Source organism: Notothenia rossii (assembly GCF_949606895.1).
Source record: "Notothenia rossii genome assembly, chromosome: 9".
Classification (NCBI taxonomy): Eukaryota; Metazoa; Chordata; class Actinopteri; order Perciformes; family Nototheniidae; genus Notothenia; species Notothenia rossii.
In genome coordinates this window covers 10,847,561-10,869,869 of record NC_136907.1, presented here as the reverse complement: position 1 = coordinate 10,869,869, position 22,309 = coordinate 10,847,561, and the positions used below count along the sequence as shown (strand labels likewise).

At 39.2% G+C, this 22,309-nt stretch overlaps 2 protein-coding genes across 2 annotated transcripts; one reads left to right on the top strand and one right to left on the bottom strand.

Moving 5' to 3' along the window:
• Positions 1-2,007: 2,007 nt before the first annotated feature.
• Positions 2,008-11,367, bottom strand: casr (calcium-sensing receptor). Its single transcript, XM_079652250.1, has 9 exons — positions 11,226-11,367; positions 10,789-10,879; positions 10,485-10,669; positions 6,134-6,452; positions 5,742-6,048; positions 4,749-5,588; positions 4,425-4,655; positions 3,456-3,579; positions 2,008-3,366 (listed from the first exon to the last, which is right to left on the bottom strand). Exons 4-9 carry the CDS (start codon positions 6,316-6,318, stop codon positions 2,237-2,239), a joined length of 2,817 nt encoding a protein of 938 aa, XP_079508376.1. The 5' UTR covers positions 6,319-6,452; positions 10,485-10,669; positions 10,789-10,879; positions 11,226-11,367; the 3' UTR covers positions 2,008-2,236.
• Positions 11,368-14,914: 3,547 nt separating this feature from the next.
• On the top strand, positions 14,915-20,461 carry LOC307018441 (cationic amino acid transporter 2; the record flags this gene model as incomplete). Its single annotated transcript, XM_079648676.1, has 11 exons — positions 14,915-15,284; positions 15,527-15,682; positions 15,879-16,035; positions 16,636-16,769; positions 17,233-17,455; positions 18,050-18,186; positions 18,298-18,400; positions 18,933-19,057; positions 19,146-19,312; positions 20,109-20,217; positions 20,319-20,461. The coding sequence occupies 11 exons, from the start codon at positions 14,915-14,917 to the stop codon at positions 20,459-20,461; spliced, it is 1,824 nt and encodes a 607-aa protein (XP_079504802.1).
• Between the last annotated feature and the right edge of the window lie 1,848 nt (positions 20,462-22,309).

Below are 22,309 nucleotides of genomic sequence, written 5' to 3'. Positions count from 1 at the left end.
TTACATTTAACAATGTTATATATGCAATAGTTTTGCATTCAATTATTGGTGTTAGCATCTTACATTTTTATATATTTGTATAGTTACTTGATGGTTACTAGAATGTGTATTACACTTTCTGCAACACTGATTGGGCCACGTATATCTGAGTCTAAATTATATTAATCTATTACCATATGTTTGACTATAATATGTGGTTCTCTTTAAAATGTAACAGAAATAGATTGTGACAGCACCGCCTTATATAATAGAAAACATTGATAACTAAAGGGGTGAAGGGGTTTCAATTGAATTTTGTAATATGTTACATGTCCAGTTGTACGAGTGTGGTCATTTTGCCTAATGTCTGTCTCATCATACCCTGCAGATCAAACAAACAACATGCTGCTCTCCCTGCTGGGCTACTCCGGCTCTGAGGATAAAGGTCGCGTCCTCCTGCCGACAGAGGAGGCTGTGCAGCTGCTCCTCAGCCAGCTCCAGGTCAGTCAGGATACTCAATGTCTCAGCATGTGATCCTACCATATGTGGGAGGTCTTGCACTCCTTAAAGGCCTTTTTACCTACTTTTGAATGTTGGACTTTCTCCCTCACTTGCATTTAATGTTGTTTGCCCCTCAATAATACCATTGAAATTGGAACTTGAGTGCATTTCTCAAGGTGTCGTTAGAAAGCTTAAAATACCTTTTTATACCTTGGCCAGCCTTACTCACATTCATACATTTAACCATAACTGTTCCAAGAAGGCCTTAAGGAATAGTTTTCTTGGTTCAACACTATTTATCAGCATTTCTCCTCTCAATTACCGTTACAGGAACCTTCAGTTGTTTATAAAAACAAAAGCAAAATAAACTCCTGTGTTTAAAAGAGAATAAGTATTAACATTAAAATATAGTGAGCACATACAGAATGGCCCCTTTCTCTTTGTTAAAATAAATATGTATACCATTTTATGATCTTATTATTACTCAATTGGCCATGAGTCTTTATAATTAGGACATAGTTACAGTTTAGATCCTTCACTCTTGATAATGAGATAGGGTGGATCAGTCAAAGTAGTTCCTTCTCCTCCCTCCTCTCTATACTGTGCCTCCTCCATGCTGTAAGGACATACCTGTGCAGTGTAGGCCTATTGCGATATTGACATTAACATGTGAGATAGACCAGTTCTGTTTGCTGTTGTCATTGACTTGTGAGAAGCAGACTGCAAGCAAAGAAAGGTTTTCTACACCAAAAAGTACCTCATTCAGCACGTTTCCTATTTCTTTTCAATCTGTGGGTTTTTAAGTATTCAGATCTATACTTCTGAGAGAATTTGGGTTATTTATAGCAGCATATTGGATCATATTTATCACAGTAAATATGTAATCATGTGTCAAAGTAATTAAAGTATTATTAGTTGTACAAGCTGCACAGTTGTACTCTTTGTGGGTGTATTACTTCAATTGTAAGTAATTAGGTGTTTATAAATTAGTCTTTGCCTGGAGGGGATCAAAAGAATACATTCGGAAATCCCAAATGTTATATTACAAAAAAGGTGATACTCCTGATGTTGCGTTTTGGTCTCTGACATTGTGATGACACGAGTGACACTTTTAATTTCAAGACACATATATTTAGATTATTTATGTCCCTCTTCGTACTAAGAGACCCTGAATAAGGTGGCATCAAATTGACAATGTAATGTCGAGGCTCAATAGTTATTTTTCTTTTGCTGTCTTGTGGTTGACCATAATGCAACGTAAGTACATTCTGTAGTGTTTTGATTTATAATGTGACTCATACTGCACATCTTCTGGTTTCATTAATCCACTTACAAATGGAAATACCAGGGTTGTCCACAAGTCAAATATTGATCCATGTTACCTGTCTTTGTGTTGTCCGTCCTAACAAACAGATGTTGTTAACTCTTGCTGTTACCGTTGGTTGGTTGGTAGGTTCATAGAGAGATGTGATAAACAAAATGAACGATCTAATGTAATGTTTTTATTTGTACAAAATCTTGTTTTAATATTAATAGGCTTAGTGTACATCAGGGTCATGCTGAAAATAATAAAAGTCACAGGATTCAGATAGTGTACAATATACATCTTTCTGAAAAAATGTTTAAAAAAAAAGAAGACAGGAAAAAAAGAAGATGGGGAGGTATAAGTGTAAATTAATTTCAAATACACACAGCCAATTATTGGTATTGATGAAGGGTTAGGGTTAGGGGTGTTTGACACAACCACATCATGCGATCACATGAGAGAGCTCCTCCTCGACTCCTCGAAGCTCAGGGACAGAGTTACTGTTCCACTGCCGAAGCTCATCCTTGGTTTGTGCTTTCCTGCATCGCTGTCATTGCCGTTGGTCTTGAGGCTGATGGATGAGGACGGGCTCGAGGCAGAAGATCCACCAATGCTACCGGATTTCTTTCTTGCAGCCGTATTATGTTTAAGTGTAGCTTTGGCAGCTACTTTGAAAGCGTGGGCCGCGGTGCTGCATCGGACTTCCTCAGTGGTGTTACTGGAGGGTTTGAAGAGGATGATGTAGACCTTGTTGAAGAAGATACAGGCCAGCATCCCAAAGCTGGATGCCAGTATAGCAATGACTTCCACAGCTGAAACAAACTTGCCGTAAGTACTAAAGTACGCAGGTATAAAAGAGATCCAAACAATAAAGAATATGAGCATGCTAAAGGTGATGAACTTTGCCTCTGTAAAGTTTTCTGGAAGTTTCCGAGATTTGAATGCAAAGAAAAAACATATAGCTGCCAGGAGGCACGTGTAGCCAATAAGAAACCCAAGAGCCATCACAGATCCCTCATTGCAGGTGATAAAAATGATTTCATCAATGTCGTGATTCCTGTAGCTTGAAGGAGGGGCGTTGTAAAGCCACACCACACATATCATGACTTGGACAAAAGTGCACAGAAACACCAGCAGGAACTGCAGGTTCAATCCCCACCATTTACGATGGAGACTTGTGGGGATCTTGGCTTCAAATACCAAAAGTACTCTGTTTGTTTTCACAAGTATGCAGGAGATACAGAGAACAAAGCTGATACCAAAGGCAGGTTGACGTAAACGACATGTCCAATCCTGTGGCTCTCCAATGAAGACGAGGGAGCTGGAGAAGCAACAGATCAGTGAGAATAGGAGGACGTAGGACAGTTCTCGGTTTGTGGCCTTCACTATTGGGGTGTTGCGAAATCTGACAAAGACTCCCATCACAAACGCTGTCATGAACACACCCAGTACTGCACATATGGCCAAAGCTATCCCGAATGGCTCTGTCCAGGAGAGAAACTCGATTTCCTTCAGGAAGCAGAATGTGTGGTTCCCATTGGACCAAGAGTTATAGGGACACTTGATGCAAACACTGGCATCTGTTTGAAAACAAAAGTAATTTGTGTCAGAACGGCCACATTAGAAAGGTTTTACATTAGTAGATTGGGAATGTTTGTCATTTCGATACCTTTATGATTACTGTACTCTCCATCTGAGCACTCAGTGCATTCAAAGCAGCATGTGGGCATACTGTCGATGATCCCCTTTCTGGTACCAGGTTCACAGTCCTCACTACAATTAGAGAATGGCACCTATAGGATGTAAAGGTGAGAACAAACAGTTGTAATGGACGTTCAAATATCATTGCTGTAAGGTTTTATAAACAAAGTGTGACTTTGCAAAAGGCTTATCTTTTTTTAGAGGACATTATCTGGTTTTACTACAAAGTCAGCTGTGATGTAACGGAAGGAAGTAAGGGGCGAGGGGTTATGATATTTAGATTAAGGACCTAAGAAAATTAAAACCCTTAGACTACCAGGATTTCTCCTGATCTTGGTAAATTGGCGTGTGAATATTCCCCAACATACAACTTACAGACACACTCTTAAATTAATTACACATAATGTGCAATGGAACAGCAGTTACATTGTTATTTATCAGCGAATTCTGCCACTCCCCTCAGCTAAAACAAGTGTTTTAGTATCTTTTATCCCATTGTTTTTGTTTTATTACACCTCACACATACTGATTAGTTCACTCCCACCACTCTCTGTGATTTTGTTTACAGCTCTGGTGAAACCAATGTATGCAACCTTCCCTATTTGAGCGGCTAGCACTTAATTAGTATTTGCTTACAATATTATCAGGTAATAATACAATGTTGTATTTACAGCTAGTTCTACTGCCTCCAAGTGGACATACCAAATACCAAGTCCCATTGTTGGTCCAAGGGCTAAGATCATCTTAGCCTTAATGTTAAAATATTGCCCGGCAGCAGTCGTAACAATGTACATTTGCAACAGTTTCAATAATTTTTCTTTCCTTGCTTTGATTATTAGGAATATCATTTCAGAGTAATGAAAAATACACCAAATGACAGTGGGAAACCGAATATGTTACTGTAATGGGGAGATCCTCTAAAAACAGTTAGACTGACCTCAGAGCTGTATCCATTCCACAAAATCTGAGTCTTATCGATAAACAGTTTGGCCCCCCTCTTGATGTGCATGTTGTAGTATCCAACGTCCTGAAACAACACAGAGCCGTCCTCAGCAGACCTGTGCCAGTTGATGATGGTGTAGTTTGCTGCCAAGTCTGCGTTCTCATCGAAGTGCATCTTTTCGCCCATACTGTTGGTGTAGTTCAAGTGTCTGAGCTGCTTCAGGACCTAAGAGACAGAACCACACATTTGAATGCTTCAAAATGGTAAATTATTAGGAATGTCATTGCTTTTTTTGGGGGTATTTGTGCAACATTTTACCTGCCATGCTTCCATTTTCTTTAAATCTGCACATGAATGGTTGGCAAACAGTCCTTGTCCATGTGTGCAGATGAGTATGTCATGCAGGGCCTGTGCAATGGAATAAACTGCAACATACACATTATAGGAGATACGAAGGTGTGTGAAGTCCAAGTATGGGGTCTCAACATTCGTGATGTCTTCTTCACCAGTACACAAAGGCCTGAAACTAGTGCTGCCATTCTCACACTCATGCTGCCTCGGAACGTCCTCCAGATAGCAGTTAAAAGTTTCTTCCCAAAACTCCCTGACAAATTCATTATGACTGTCTCTCTTTGGTTTGACTTGTTGTAAGAACCCTCTAAAGCCAGGTATATGCCCTGCCTTTAGGGCAACACCAATAGTCCCCGCTACAACATCAAGATACTCTGGTTTAGCAATGAGAGAGGAGCTAGCCCACGCTTCACTGGCTAACCAGGTGCGATCTGTGATGTTTCTCCTCACCATCTCTTTGATTAAAGGCTCCACATCTGGGCCACTGGCAAACACAACAATGACTTTAGCGGTGGAGTTCTCAATCCTGTCAGCCAGTGCTTGGATTTCATGATCCTCAAAGTACTGAGAAATGAGTTCATTAAGGTGAATGCAGATGTCTCGCTCTTCCATCTCCTTCTCAAACTTCTCGATGCCTGGGCGTCCGTAGTCATCATCTGAAGCCACAGCAATGACCCAGTTCCACTCAAAGTACTCAATGATGTCTGCCATGGCTGTGGCCTGGTACTCGTCAGTAGGAATGGTTCTCATGAAGGACTTGTACTGATTCTTGTTGCTCAGTAGGCGACTAGAAGAGGCATAGCTGATCTGAAACAGGAAATATTTCACGTAATTCAACATGAAGGTTTATCAAGTTGGTGATAAAACATCATCCAGGAGACCGAGTAAATGTTTTATCGAGTGCACATTTATTGTCGACAACATTTTCAGGATGCAGGTGAAGTGTTTTGCGGGACTCACCTGAGGAATATAGAAAAGACCCAGTAGGTTCGCGACAGCTGTAGAGACGGCAGACCCGGCTGCTCCTACTACTGCTATGGTGGCTGGGATGTGATCAGTGCAGTTACAAAATTCATCTAAATTCAGGGAGTCTATCTTATTTTGGGCCACAAAGCTAAGCGTAGCTTCCAGGGCTTTTGACACTGTGTTGCATGTGTCAAAGATCCTGTAGCCCAGGGTGATGTTAGGCAGGAGGTCACTGCTGTTGTTTATCTCGTCAATCGCAAAAATCATGGCCTGAACCCAACGGAAACCACGGAAATTGAACCTGTGGAAGCCAAAAACAGGTGGATGTTAGACAATTTGAGCAGACTCATTCAGTAAAATCATAAAAACCTGTTTCATAATTTTACCTGACACACTGTGTGGATTCAGGCCGAGCGGCGAGGTCTTGGTCTTTGGATGCGACTCCAAAGTGGATGGGGAAAAGACCTCCGAGCAAAATATCCCCGGTCTTCTGAGCTCTCTGATGGGGCCCGTAGGTTGAAATCACATAACTGGACCCCATCACGATCAGGTAATACAGAACAAATCTCATCTTGTCTTTCTAATGGACAGGATTATTTTTCCACAACTCCCTGGAGTGATGGCTCTCTCAGTTTTATCTTCTCCTGTCAATCTTCCTGCTGCGCTGTTTTGCGTTTTTCATGTTTACACTGACGAGATGTCTGACTGTAGAAAAAAGGAAAAATGTATTTTACTTTTGTATGGGCTGAATTCACATCCTTTTTAAAATAAAACAAAACTTTGTATTAATGCAAATAAAAGTGGCAATTAAATGCTTTTTATTTCTTGATAGCCTTAACAATATATATATATATCTATACATTCTTATAGGGATTTAGCAGTGTGGATAAACGTTTAAACATAAACACGACAAACACTTTCCCACATAAAGCGTGACAGAGGTAAAAAATGGTGTTAATAGCCAACATGACCTGAGGCTACTACCACCTATTCTAACAGGACTACGCAGTTACATATGTTTTGGAGTTAAGCGTTTCTGCTCTAGTAATGTTTTAAGAAAATAATCATTTTAACTTTTCACACCTCAGTAACACTGCAGTCCTGCAGCTGGAAATATCCATCTGAACCAAAATAGATTGTGGATTTACATTAGTGAAGTCACACTCTAATGACCCTCCTTCCTGCGAGCGCTCGGTCTCATGCTGTGGCCAGTGAACCCAGTCACCATGGAGAGAAGCCGTCTGCGCCTGGCTAATACTGCTGGAAAAATGCTGGGGCAGAGCTGTGATAATGAAGGAGCTAACGGCTGTAAGAGCCTCTGTTTGCCGCTTTCACAGCAGTTCCACACATAGCTATATCAAATTGGTTTTCATTTAATTTTGCCATTATTGTTGGTGGAAAGTGTATTCAGCAATAAATCCTCAAATACCTACAAAATACATTTTAGATTATAATCATTCAATTTTCCAATGTCAAACTTTGTGATGTCCTCCATGCACAATCAGCTTTTTCAAGCGTTGGAATTTGCTTGGTGCTGAGCTTAAAACGTGAGAATTATATATAAATCTGTACTTCTCTCTACTTTGTTTTAAAAGTGTTAGCGTGATAGACATTATGTACACTATGTGTGTACCTGCCAAAGGACTGCATCATCACAGAAAGGATTAGGGCCACATCTTTTAGATCTGACCAAAAGTGAATTTTGAGTTATTTGATTAAAGTCAGAATTTTGATAATTCATTCTGTATTTTTTCTCAGAATTCTGACTTTTTTCTCAGGACTGAAAAAAACCACGAGGTTCTTATTCTCTTGCGCACATCCTTTCTCTCTTTGAGACCAATATTTTTATTATATATGATCCTTGTTAAAAAAAATATATATATAATAATACAAAATAAATTACAATTGACCTACCTTTTCAATAAAAATTAAAAAAACAATGTTTACTAGCAAAGCAAAGTTTGCAGTGTGATCTTTTTTTTTTATTTAGTTAAATAGCCTTGTTTATTTCTACATAGAAAAGTTATTCAATGATTTTAAACTCCAATTAAAAAGTAATTAAAACAGCAAACGTGGAAAATAACATCAAACTTACCCCCTGAACTCCTGTGGGTTGTAAATAGGCTTGAAACAGTTAACCTGCAGGTATGCACAGATATTACGGCCTTTTCTCCAAAATGTCCCGAGTGCTGAATGAATTCACTGGACAATGGTGTGAGCTTATGAACCTCTCTCTGTAGATTAATCATTAACAGGGAGAGGGGTAGTCCATTTCCTTCAGCTAATGAAGTCTACTCACAGTTCACTTCACCTAAACTAAAGTCATCACAACCTACAGTGGTAAGATTAGACATAATAGACTTTTAGTACAGTGTTACAAGAATGCAATAATACAAATTGGTTTCATCATGTGACACCAGCTAGAATATGAGATGGAAAAAGTTATTGTCTACAGCCCTAATTTACGTGTTTTTCAAGTAGTGTAACCCGACTTTTGTGTCTGTACTACCACACATGGATTTTTTCGTATGACATCTCCAATTATAAATTAAATCTTCTAAAGTGGCTCTCTAATGGCGCTTTTCCACTGCAGGGCCTCGCTCGGCTTAGTACGGTATGGCTAGGCCTCGTTAGGCCTTGTTAGGCCAGGCTCACTTTATGCTGCGTTTCCATTACAGTTTAGGAACTGGGGTTGTAACTATAGTAACGCAGTGTGGGCGGAGCCGTGATGCCATCTTCAATGTGAAACACAAAGCCGTTAGCTGTTAGCCCTCAGAGCTCACAACTCCTCATATCTGTTCAGAAATTAGACAAAAGTTAAACAAGTACAAACCACAGACTGCCTGTGTCATGGCGAATACAGTCGCTGGTTTATTTATGTCTGTATAGGCCGTTGTTGTGAGTGTGGACGGTCGGAGCATATACTGCGTTAGCTTAGCCGATCTCCATTTAGAAAACACGCATTTTAAAAGGTTTTTCACCTGCCGTCTGTCTGCAGACTTGTCAAAGCATTAATTCATGGTTTTTACTAACCAGTATCAGTATGTTGTTACATCGGCATCATTTTGAAACGTGTATTACAATTAAATCAGGGTAAAATATGTTCATTTTGTAGTTGCCATTTTGCCGTTGCCAGTTGATTACTAGTCAAATTCTTAGTATGTGTGGAGCTACCTGGCAATAAACCTGTTTCTGATTCTGATTCTCTCACTAGTTTAGCATACTCAGCCCGGTTGATGGTCCGGAAGGAACCTCGATTTTGGAGAGCCAGAAAACTGTGAAAAAGTAAGCGCTAGCCGGAACTACGCCTAGAGGAAACACAACCAAAAACGGGCCGGGCATGGCACACTTAAACCGCGCTGTAGTGGAAATGCGCTATAAATGCAGAGGTGTTCATCAGTTGCCCTCTACCGCCAGTCAGAAGAGGAGTGGAGAGATTCAGCAGATTGTTCGCACTGAACACGTGGCTTTCAACTGCCTGTACTGACCATTCTGTCCATTTTATTGACAATTTTAACTTTTTCTGGGACCGCAGACATCTTTTTAAGGCAGATGGAGTTTGCATGAACAAGTCAGGAGTGAAATTATGTATCTCTAACATATTCAACTGCCTTTGTCATCAATCTGTTCCCTCTGCCAAGCACAAGCAACAAGAGGAGTCAAAGCAAGAGGAAGAAACAACACATCGCTCAGAAAACCTTGAAGATGTATCACTGCACCCGCCTGAGGAATGTCTTGATTATGGGAGACCTATGACACAAATGGAGGAGTCTCCACCGCCCTTCACCCCCCCTATCACCTTTGAGGATACTCTTCCTTCACCCCACAGCTCTCTCTACTCTCTGTTCACCCTTTCACCCTCGCCCACCCTCCTGGAGATCGCTGAACACATGAAGGAGATACAGAGAGTTGGCACCAATTCCTTCCTGGATTTCAATGACCGCATTAAGACCCCATTTACACGGGAACGTTTGCGTTTACGCACCGAATTCGTTTTCAAAAAAGTATTCCGTTCACACGCATTCGGCTCATTTAACGTGTCCGTTCACACGAGACCACTGGAAACACTGTAGTACATATGCCGGGCCTGTAAGTGGTGCTGTACTTCTGCACGAGACCGCTCGAAAGCGCTGGAGACGCTGTAGTACATATGCCGGGACTGTAAGTGGCGTAGTAATTTCCGCCACAAAATATACCAAAAGCAGCGAAGAAGACCTCCGAGCATGGTTGCCATGGTTGCCCATGGTTCATGTAATTCTCCATGTCCACTTGTTGCTGATGGTTGTGGTAGAGGAGCTGTAGACATGCTAACATCTGTAGCATGGTCAGTAGCCACTGACAGTACTGACCATGCTACAGCAGTGAGCAGCAGAGGTGGGGAGAGGTATTGCTTCATCGTTATCAGGAAATGATCGTATAGGGCGTACACACTGAGCCGTTTGGCCCCCCAGAGCGTTCCGGTTGCAGATCTATCCACCTTGGGACCGTTATCGTGTAAACAGCACATAAGGCGATACACAGGGTTGGCAGCATGTCCTTTATCCCCTTCCCTCAACGACGCCCACCACAATCACCAAAGTCCATACTTCTCAAAAATAGTATTATCAACTAATTTCTTTGAGTCAAAAATAATATACACATTTAAGTTCCACTTGTTAAACAACATGACCTTTTTATAACAAATGTTCTCAAATATGAAGTGAAAGTAAATACAAACATTAAATTAAAGGCATAAACCTGCTTCAACGTTTTTAACATCTCTTTTAGGCATCAGGTTGAGTTTGTATATTAGCCCCATAGGCACAGGCTCTTGTCGCATCTGAGATTTGAAGGACTTCTGTTCCTTCAATCATTATTCTTGCATCCGTACCCCTGGTCAAGACAATCTTCAGCACCTCATTGCTAACTTCCACTTCACCATCCTGGAATAAGTAGATTAGAAAATACATTTTAGTGTTTTTGGTGCACTCAGATTTGAAAACATTGCATTGTGTTTCAGGTTAACAAGTTACAGTATGATTTAAGCATCTTCTTTACTTACTTAAGTTTTCCTTTCAGAGATCCTCCTTTTCACGAAGACACACCACCAAGCACCAGATAGCAACCTCTTTTATTCTTTCCACTGAATCATCCTTAAAAGGAGAACATTTTAATGTTGAGAAAGAATAACAAAGGCTTGTTTGCAAAAACTGAACATGCCGAGCATTCTCAGTTGCTGTTCATATTTATTTTTAATTCGTTTTTATCAAATGTAACGTTAATTCTAACAAGAAAAAAAATATATCCATACTGTATTACAAATAATGAACTTTGACTGCAACTGTGAAACAAAGGATACAGGAGGATACAAACAGCTAGCTGAACAGTATAGCATGCTACAGTAGCTTAAAACAAGTAGCTGATGATACGTTACAGCCTGTGTTACACTGTGCAGTAAGCAGCTGTTTTAAATTAAGATGAACAAAAATGGCTACTTACCAGGTAACTTGATAGATCATGAAGTGCAAATCCTGTTGTTCCACTGCTATCTAGAGTTCTGCTTCCAGGATGAATGCAGATTGGTTGTACAGTATAGTCTGACCGCTGCAGGAAGGAAAGACCTGCGGTATCTCTCCTTGAGACAGCGGGGGTGCAGCAGTCTATGAGCTGCACAGTGAGGACAGGGTGTCCTGGAGGTGGGGGGGGGGGGGGGGGGGGGGGAGTGGGACACATTGTCCAGCAGGGAGGACAGCATGGCACTTGACATTCCATGTCAGCCACAGCTTGTCACAACAAATCTGGCTGATAGTGTATTTAACAAACTTAAACTAGCTTTATTAAATGTCAGGTCTTTGGCAGGAAAACATTTTTTAATCAAAGATTTTATCACTGAGCACAATCTCGATTTCATGTTTTTAACGGAAACATGGATTGAACAAAATAACAGTGCAGCTGTTCTTATCGAATCAACCCCTCCCAACTTCAGTTTTATGAGTCAGGAAAGAATGCATAAGAAAGGAGGTGGAGTTGCTATTTTGTTCAATGATTCCCTTCAATGCAGGAAGACCTCTTGTGGGAACTTTGCTTCTTTTGAATATGTGGCCCTTCAGCTGAAATGCTCCTCTCGAGCTCTGTTCCTAAATATCTATAGACCACCCAAATACTGTGCAAACATTTTTGATGACTTTACTGAACTGCTGTCTATAGTGTGTGTTGACTTTGACCGTCTAGTCATTGTTGGTGATTTTAACATCAATATTGACAACCCCCAGGACAGAGGGGCTAAAGAACTGTTTTGTGTTCTTGATAACTATGGACTGACTCAGCATGTGACGGAGCCCACGCACAATAAGGGGCACACTCTGGACTCAATTATCTCAAAGGGTCTGAATATCTCTGAGGTTGAGGTGACTGATGTTGCACTCTCTGATCATTCCTGTGTTTTCTTTGAGAGCTCTATTTCTGTTCACAAAAATGTTCAAAAAGAAGTGACCACAAAGCGATATTTAACTGAAAATACTAGGGAAATGTTTACTCAGAAAAAAATGTCCACACACTGCTCACATCGCAGTACGAGTAGATCATTTTAATTAAAAAAGTATCAAGTCCCCTCGTAGGTGGTTAAAGTCCCCTACGTGTGCCGTTTTGGTTTCAAGAACCTGGTTCACGGAGGATACTAAAAAGGCCTAGAAAGACAAGGTAAACTTAACTATGTGCATTTAAAAATAAAAAAGAGGAATAGTTTCGGCGAAAACTAAAAGGTACCATGGGGTCAGATTATAATTTTCCAATTTCTTGAAATAACTAAAGGACAAGTTAAACAAGAAAGAGGAAAGAAAGGGAGGTGATAGAAAACTATTTATGCTAAAAAGTTAGCAATGATTGAGAGTCAGACCTAAAGATTTCAGATGTGTGTATCTCACACTGCACTGTAACTTTTATTCATGTATCTTTGCTTATTAACGAGTGTTTTTAGATATCATTTTATAATATGTTTCTTAATGCTATTAATGTCTTTCATTTTTGTAAAGCACTTTGAATTGCCTTGTGTTGAGATGTGCTAAAATCAACTTGCCTTGCCTTGCCTTGTTTTAAGCATCCAGCGAATCAGTTCTCTCGGAAAATGTTTATCTTTTATTGCCAGTAGAGACACGATACCAGGAGCCCCTAGAAGCAGTGGATTGCAACATGACGTTCCTCAAACAATTAGCTGCTTACTTATGCTCTGCTGAACGCGTCTTCAATTTGTTGCTTAGCAGAAGTCGCCAGAGAAAAGAAAATTCACTTTACAACATGTTGACTTACCTGTGACATAACCTAACTCTGTGTGCATGAGACATGAGGCACATGTGACATCCAAACAAAAAATCTGAATTCTGAAGTCACTTTCTTTAGTTCCATAGTTTAGCTTTGTGGCTTCATTTCTTTCAATGTGCTAGAAAATGTTTAAAGGTCCCATGTCATGGCCATTTCCACTGATCATAATTCCATTGTTGAGGTCTACTAGAATATATTTATATTGTGCAATTTTCCAAACTCACATTGGTTTCTCATACAGCATCTCTGTATAGTATGTTTATTCACTCTCTGTCCTAAACGCCTTGTTGGAGCCCCCCCCTGTGAGCCCACTGCGCTCTGATGTGTGTTTATGTGTTACAACGGCGTTTGTTAGCAACCAGAAAATGACACCAGTATTGACAAACAGATGAGAATGCTGTGTGGGGTCTGGGTGCAGTGTTCAATCTTTTCTCAGCTGCAGCTCAGGCATTAGCTCTGCCTCCTCTTTTTTTTTTTTAAGCTAAGGACCCAAAATCTGCGTTTATCTAACAGGGCTGCAAAAGACGGGTTTGAGCAGTAGAGGCATGCTACAATGGGTGAACTGTTTGGTATTTTAAGCAAAAAACTTCACAGACATGTTTTGTATGGCCCTACAATATATTTTTCCAATATAGCATAATAGGTCCACTTTAAGTAGCCCTACAATTTTTGACTAGATTTTGCTGTTGTAATCCACAACAATGAGAGAAAAGGTAAAAGACTGGTGTACGACTCTGTGACTCTTGTTTTCACTCAGCATTGATCGTTTTCAGCCAACAATATAGTTACATAAAAGATATCTAACAACTGAGTGCATTTGAATAATAAATATTTTTTTTATGACACTCTTACAGTTACAAAAAAAAGTGACAACATTACTTTATACAGACCTCCAAAGGTTTAGATCTAAATGAAATAGCAGTGATTGGTTATCTTGTGTACCGCTCAGTATTAAAAACAATTGTAATATCCAGTTTTGAATATCTCAAATTAAATATATTATTAACTCGTATTTGAATTCAATCCTGAATGAGATTGTCTTTGATTTATTTAGAAAAATGTAAGGACATTTTGGCGTGAATGCCTCCATCTGCACACACATAAAGTCATTTATGGAATTCCTGTTATTGTTTGACATGCCAGAAAAGCCCTCAAACAAATCAAACTGATCCTCTCTTTTCAGAAATGACACGTGTGTATGAAATGTAACATAATGTGTCAAAAATGTTGAGCCGTAACAAGTTCACAGTGAGTGGATTTATCCTCACGGGTAGTGTGTGGACCAGTACGGATCAAAACACAGTCACACTGCAGTATTCAGAGGAAGGGTAAGGATGTCTTTCTTATGGGAATATAACCTATACTATACTGGATATTATTTATGTTAGTTTAAAAAAAACATGGTACTTGTTTTAAATTATATTTATATCTTTCACAGTGTCATTAAATAATTGACTTTGCATGTGGATGAAAATATTCCTCTTTAAAATCAATCTTACAGCAAACACACATAATAAATACATGCGGTGTCTGTTCAACCTGCACAAGTTTTACACATTCAAACTATTGCAGCATTTATTTATTAGACTCAAGATTCCTGCAATGGGACAAATGTTTCAAATTAAGAAAGGAGAGTTAGTTTGTGTCTAAACATTTTTAAAGGGAGCATTTGCTTTGGAAATATGCCTTTCACTTTATTTTCTAGAGAAAAGTTATTGAGTATGTGTTATTGTTGGAATAGTTTTCTTTATGTGTAAACCACACCTGGTATTTTCCTACCACTGCCTCTCATATATGCTTAAGTCTTGTTTATCCTTTTTTTTAATGATTCTCCACCTTCAGCAAACAATGAAATGTCTTTCTTTAGCAGGATGTCAGGTGCAAAGATCCTGCTGTTTCTGAAGAGCCTGTCCCGTAGGAAACCTCTGGAGCCTGAAGGAGAGGTGTCCAACTTCCGCCGATGCCTGACCACTCTGGACCTGGTGGCCCTGGGGGTCGGCAGCACGCTGGGGGCCGGTGTGTACGTGCTGTCGGGAGAAGTGGCCAGAGCTGTGGCCGGCCCGAGTATCATCATCGCCTTCCTGATAGCAGCCGTGGCCTCCGTCTTTGCAGGACTTTGCTATGCTGAATTTGGAGCACGTGTTCCCAAAACTGGCTCTGCCTACCTCTACAGCTACGTGACTGTGGGCGAGATATGGGCTTTTATCACCGGCTGGAACTTGTTGCTCTCCTATGTCATAGGTAGGGATATTGCTATATATATTTACTGTGTGAGAAAGCTTTAATAGTCATCTTGGAAAAGTCACTTCTATCCTCTTAACAGTGACATTGCTCCATACAAGCCTCAAGTCTAAAATAAAAAGATAGGTTGGATAATATGTTTGTTTTTACAACACAGGTTGCCCTATTTAGCCATTTATTTTGTCATTCAACCCATGCTTTATATCCTGCATTTAAAAATCTATTTATTTACTGCTTTTAAGGGACGTCAAGTGTTGCCAGAGCATGGAGTGGGACCTTTGATGATCTCATTGGAAATTTAATCTCCAACTCTCTGGGCAAACAGGCTGCCATGAATTTACCTGGATTGGCTCCGTACCCAGACTTCTTTGCAGCTGCCCTCATAATGCTATTGGCAGGCAAGTTTCATAATATAAACCCCTGTGACCCTTTGGCACGTGTACACATTTATTATTATGAATTATGTGTGGAAAGTGAAGGAAAAAAATGTAGATAATCACATTTTATGATATATCGTAATAACATTTTCATATCTTTATACAAACAAGGTTTCATGTTTCATGACCAACTTTATATTTTATGTGTTTCCCTCAGGGATTCTTGCATTTGGCGCCAAAGAGTCAGCTGTTGTAAATAAGGTTTTTACAGCAGTGAACGTCCTGGTGTTGCTGTTTGTTATCCTCGCTGGAGTCATTAAGGGGGACATCAACAACTGGCAACTTGGTGAAGAATCTCTGCTAAATCCATATGAGTACGGGTTCTCATTATTTTAATTCAACCAAGTAAAACTTTTCCACAACATACCACACCAACTCAACTTCTGATGTTGTTATCTGCTGTATTTAAAGGGGCCCAATTATGCTTTTTGGGTTTTTCCTTTTACTGTAGTGTGTTATTTATTTCTGTAACATATTGACATCACATTGTAAGACTTGCACTTCTATTGGCAAGCACTCAAACACATTATATTTGATAGGCTAAGTGGCGGACCACATTTAAGCGGTTGACCAATCACAAAAGAGCCGGCAAGCTAACCAATCAGAGCAGACTGGGCTCTGGTTTCAGACAGAGGGTGGAAAGAGGTGCTGCAGCACAGGCAGTATGAGAAAAATAAAGAGCTTTTTGAATATTAAAGCATGGAAATATCTCACAGTAGAGGCACAAAATACAAATATGAACCTGGAAATTAGCATAATAGGGCCCCTTTAATAAAAGTATTGTTAAGTAACCGTATTTTTAAGGCTGCTAATGTTGGCTTTTCTTTTTAAATGTTGGTTACAAATATTAAGTTATTATTTGGTTGGCAGATTATTGTTGCATGACCAAGCATCAACCTGTCTATTCTTTACAGAAACTTTACATCGATGAACGACACCGCCATATTTGGCACTGGAGGATTTTTCCCTTTTGGCTTTGAGGGGACATTAGCGGGCGCAGCCACATGCTTTTATGCATTTGTTGGATTTGACTGCATTGCCACAACAGGTAAATTATTTCACTCATGTGCGGTACACACATAGAGAAGAAGAGAGGATGCAGTGCCATAGCACGAAATTGAACATAATAAGTTACTATACGTTATAATAATAACGTTATTACAATAATGCACATTTTATGGACAATCTAGCACTAATATTTATTTTTGCACATTCGATGGACAATCTGCACTAATGTACATTCTCAAAATATTGAAGTGACTGTTATTTTGTATATATTGATTATTGGTGTTTTTATTTAGATCTTAATGTGTGCACATGTAGTAATGTTTCTTTGACTGTGTATATATACATATTTGCACACATATTTTTATATTTTATATACATTTGTTTTTATATTCGGGATTGTGGGAAACAGTATTTCGATCTCTCTGTCTGTACACACAAACTGGAAGATTGACAATAAAGTTGACTTTGACTTTGTTATGATAATAATGTGGGTTTTTTTTCAGGGGAGGAGGTTCAAAACCCTCAGAAGTCGATCCCACTCGGCATTGTGGCGTCACTCCTCATCTGCTTCCTCGCTTACTTTGGTGTGTCTGCGGCCCTGACTCTCATGATGCCGTACTATTTGCTCAGTGTTAACAGCCCCTTGCCGGTGGCCTTCACATACATCGGTTGGGGCCCTGCAAAGTATGTAGTGTCTGTGGGATCCCTCTGTGCACTGTCAACAAGGTATGAAACACAGTGTGCCTTTAACAAACTGCCACATGTATCAATTACATCATGTTATCCTTTGCTAATAGTACAGTACATCCTGTAGATCAGGGGTGTCAAACTCAAGGCCCGGGGGCCAAATCCGGCCCGCGACTAAATTTGATGTGACCCGCAAGAGCTTGCAAAGAATATAATACGTTTATTATACGGTTACATGCCACTTTACAGAAGCAGGTTGCCCATAAACTAGATGTCCCACAATGCATCTCGTTTTGTGACATGCGCACTGAAGAAACTTGCAATTATTTGCCCTGGACTTCTGCTTTCAGACGTAGTTAATTACTAAGTTATTATCCTATCCGATAATAATCCCAGTCAGAGGCAATAATCTCATATAATACATTATTTTATATATATTATGTATTTATTTATGTATATTTATATAGTTACCACCGACCCTTTGAGTGCAACCATAATGCTAATGTGGCCCGCGATGAAATTGACTGTGACACCCCTGCTGTAGATGAAGATCATTTGAATCAGAGTTACAGTACATATTCAACAGGAACAGAGACATTTATATGCATGACTTCTTTGTTCTTTTCCCCTCAGCCTACTAGGATCAATGTTCCCGATGCCCCGCGTTCTCTTTGCCATGGCCAGGGATGGACTTCTCTTTAGCCCTCTCAGTAAAATGAGTGAAAGACAAAGTCCTGTTATAGCGACTCTGGTTTCAGGTGCTGTAGCAGGTAAAGTTTGTCATATTCATTTGAATGCTTTTTCTCAGTAATTTTCTGAAAGTTGTAGTTTAAATATTATTCAATGACAGTATTTTTCTTATTATTGTTCATGTCTTTCAGCGGTCATGGCGTTGTTGTTTGACCTGAAGGCGCTGGTGGACATGATGTCCATTGGAACCCTCTTTGCCTACACTCTTGTTGCCATATGCATCCTAATATTAAGGTTTGATCATTTACTTTTTGAATAATTGTTGGCTCAGATTAGCCTTGGTTGGACAGTGAAAGTGTTGAAAGTGGGAGATAGAGGGGATGACACAGTGGGGACTGAGCCAAAGTACATGAGCCACCAGCTCTAACCACCCATACCCGTATTTGCCATACAGAAGCACTTCAGTTAAAGTAAAGTAATAATGAAAATATGTGTGGTATTATTACTCAATTGTTAACTACTACTATGATTGTTTGTGAAAAGAGCTCATGTTTATGTAAGTGGAAAATGGTAATGAGCCAGAATTCCATTTAACCTCCTGATAATGACAACGTATCATTAAATAAGATGACATGTGTGTGTTGGAAACATTAATAGAACATAACTTTATAATAGACAGGGATTTGAATACATTGGTTGACCAGAGGAAAAAAGGACAATAAGATCCACCAAACCTCCCTGTTTAAGTCAAACATATCACAATATAGAAAAATATTGTTTCCTCAAGGCTTGGTTGCATATAGTTATATTATCTTTACTTCAACAGGTACCAAGAACACCTCAGCGAGGAAAGCAAACCAGAACCCTTTTCAGTTACTGGAATATTATATCCTCCTTCACAAGCCACTTCACGGACATCAAAAAATGTGACTGTCTTAACTGTTTTTATGAGTAAGTGGTCTTTCTAACACAATCCTCTATACAGCATATACATGATTTTCATTGTTAGTAATCACTGGACTTTCCTTGTTCTCCTCAGTCTTTTTAGCTATCATCCTAAGCCTCGTCATAAATAGCGCTGTGGACTCCCTGCAGGCCCTGGAGTGGTGGAGTTTACTTTGTGTCTTTATCATTATACTGCTATTCGTCTTCATAACACTGATCATCTGGAGGCAACCACAGAACGCCACCAAAGCTGCTTTCATGGTATACTACATCTAACCTAAGTGCACAGAGCCTTCCATAAAACGTTGTAGAATAATATGTCATACTTGACATAAAAATATCAATGGCTAGTATAGTATGTATCCTAAACCAAACATTGTATATCAAAAAACTTTATGGAAAATGTTGAATTAATTTAGAACATAGCAGCCTTTCAAATTGATGACATAGTATCTCTAAAATAATAATATGGTATCTGTTAAACATTTATCATATTATAGCCCGTTAAATAGCATCAATCCATAACCATTACAACAACATTTAACTGTTTGTGATCCTCCATCCAGCAACACCTGTCACCTGAGTTAAACATGTATAGTATATAACAATTTACACCAAGCACAACAGTGACACCTGTTGGACCAATTTGGTACATGCATTTTGATAACTAATCAGAATCGATGTTATTACCAAGTAGGTTTGCACATACGAGGAATAAATAGTTAAAATCAAATTAATTTAAGACTATTGCAACAAATTAAAAATAAAGGCAATATTTACACAAAATCTATTTATGTAGAAAAGGAAAGGAGTGCAGTTAAATATAATAAAATATGACAATATTACACTTATATATTATAAGTGGAGAGTTATGCGGATTTAAAAAAGAGGTAGCGTGCAGCGGAAATGTGCAATATGTCGTGATTTACAAAATTCAAAAGAAGATATATGCTATACTATATTCTTTCCATCTATATAGTTTTTAGCAAGAAAATTGAATACGTTTTCCTTGTTATGACATAACTTTCCAATTTTTTTTTCTCTCTCATGTTTACAGGTTCCTTTTGTTCCGCTGCTTCCTATTTTCAGCACCTTTGTCAATGTCTATCTTATGGTTCAACTGGGCTCAGACACGTGGATCCGCTATGCAGTGTGGATGGCAATAGGTATGTGAAGAATATAAACTTTAAATTACACATTTTATTGAAAGAAAAACTGCAAAAAACGAAAATTGAACCCATCTGAGATGTAACGTTTTTTCCTACAGGTTTAATCATCTACTTCTGTTATGGTGTTCAGCACAGTGTGCAGAAACAAAGGCTCCAAAACTCACAGAACCACGTCAGTATTCACAGCATCACCACCACTATGGACCAACACTTTGAACCGGGGCACGACTTAAATGATTAAACAATACAACATATTTTGATACACTGATATAAGCACAACTGGGAGAATCTTCGAGCAAACAAAACACTTTCCTTTGAATAAAAAAAGTGGCCACTGTGTATAAATGTCCTTTTTCCTGCATTTCTTGGTCATAACTCACAATTACCTCACATTTTGCATATTTTATTTTTTACATGTTTGCTTTTTTACAAGAATATACAATATTACATTACTGTTGGCAGGATTTTCTTCTTTTGAGCTCCTTAATTGTTTATCAGCTTCCCCCAACTCAGCCTCATCGTGTTACTAATCCAGTATTACATTTATTTGTATCCATTTTTATAATCATGTAAAATGTAACATTTTTGTGAAATAAACATGACATTTTAAATGTGGGATAATGAAGTAAAAGATTTGTTACGTTTTTAGGGAAATGTTATAATATTGCAACGTTGGCCTTAGTGTCAGGGTGAGTGATGCAGGCAAGACCCAAATGCAGAATAAACTGAAAATACCTTTATTTCAAGGTTTCAAATAGGAACAAACAGAACACCCCGTGAACACAGTCATAGACCAACAAGGAACTAACAATGACAGACAGAAAAAACAGAACTTAAATACACACAAGACTAATCAAAGAAACAAGAGACAGGTTAGGAGGGAGGAGAAAACACAGGGGCACAAGGTGAACACAATCAGGTAATCAGACAGGAGGGAACACAGACAGAAAGCAACAGGCAAGACAGGGGTTGAACACTTTTCAAAATAAAACAGGAAACCAAAGACAGAAAAAGACAAGACAAAACAAAACACAGACAGATCGTGACACTTAGGTGGGAGCAGAATTCTGTACTCACATTGTCTAAATAAATATATTGAACAACTAAGGGTTAATTTGCAGGATTGATTGCTTACTTAGCCCCATATCAGTATATAGCATGAATAATAATCACACATCAGTCATAACTTTTATGAATAGTCATTTATTAAATAATAATGCATAGTCCCAAAAACAGTTCCTGTCGTCGGAAAAGCACACGGACGTCACACTTGTTGCATTGCGTGTTTGTGTACCCTTTACTGCAGCGTCTACAGCGTCCTCTCTTTTTCTTCACTGTAAAATGTGCCATTAGGTTCTTGCGTACATCCAGTGTGGGTCCTGGATGGGGCCCCGTTTGGTGGACTCCCATCACCTGAGGATTGTCTCTTCTGAGCATTCAACGGGCTCCTTGATGTCACTGTCGGTGCTGTGTGCACCTGATTAGAACAGAATCAATTTAGATACATGTCAAAAATACATTAGGATTCAAGTAAAAAAATCAGGATCTCCTCCTGCTTTGACATCTTTAAACCATGTAAGGCCCACTGTTGTAATTGTACAACATTACTTTAAGCAATCCTAAAAAAGTCAGTAAATGTTTTGTTTTTTTAAAGACTACATTTATATAGTCAATATGACCTTTTGTTCAGCCTCACAATGCTATTGGGTAGTAAATGTGTTGGTCCTGCCCTCTGGCCATACACTCACAAAACCTCCGAATCTTCAAACGAGCAACATCTCTTTGTTTTATTGGATTGGATTTGTCCAATTCAAGTAAGTAAAAAAAAGTGCGCTTACCCAACTGAAACCTTGAAAAGGAGAAGAGCTTGAAGAAAAAAGAGAGAGGAAGCTTTGACATCCGAGTGGAGACCAACCACAACATCTGTGCTGTCGAATGGTATTACATTACATGTTAGACACTTTTAACCAAAGCGATTTACATACTCAATACTGTGGGCAATCCCCACAGGAGCAATTTGGGGTGAAGTGTCTTGCCCAGGGACACAACAACATGACTTCAGTGGGGTTTGAACCTGTGACCCCCTGAT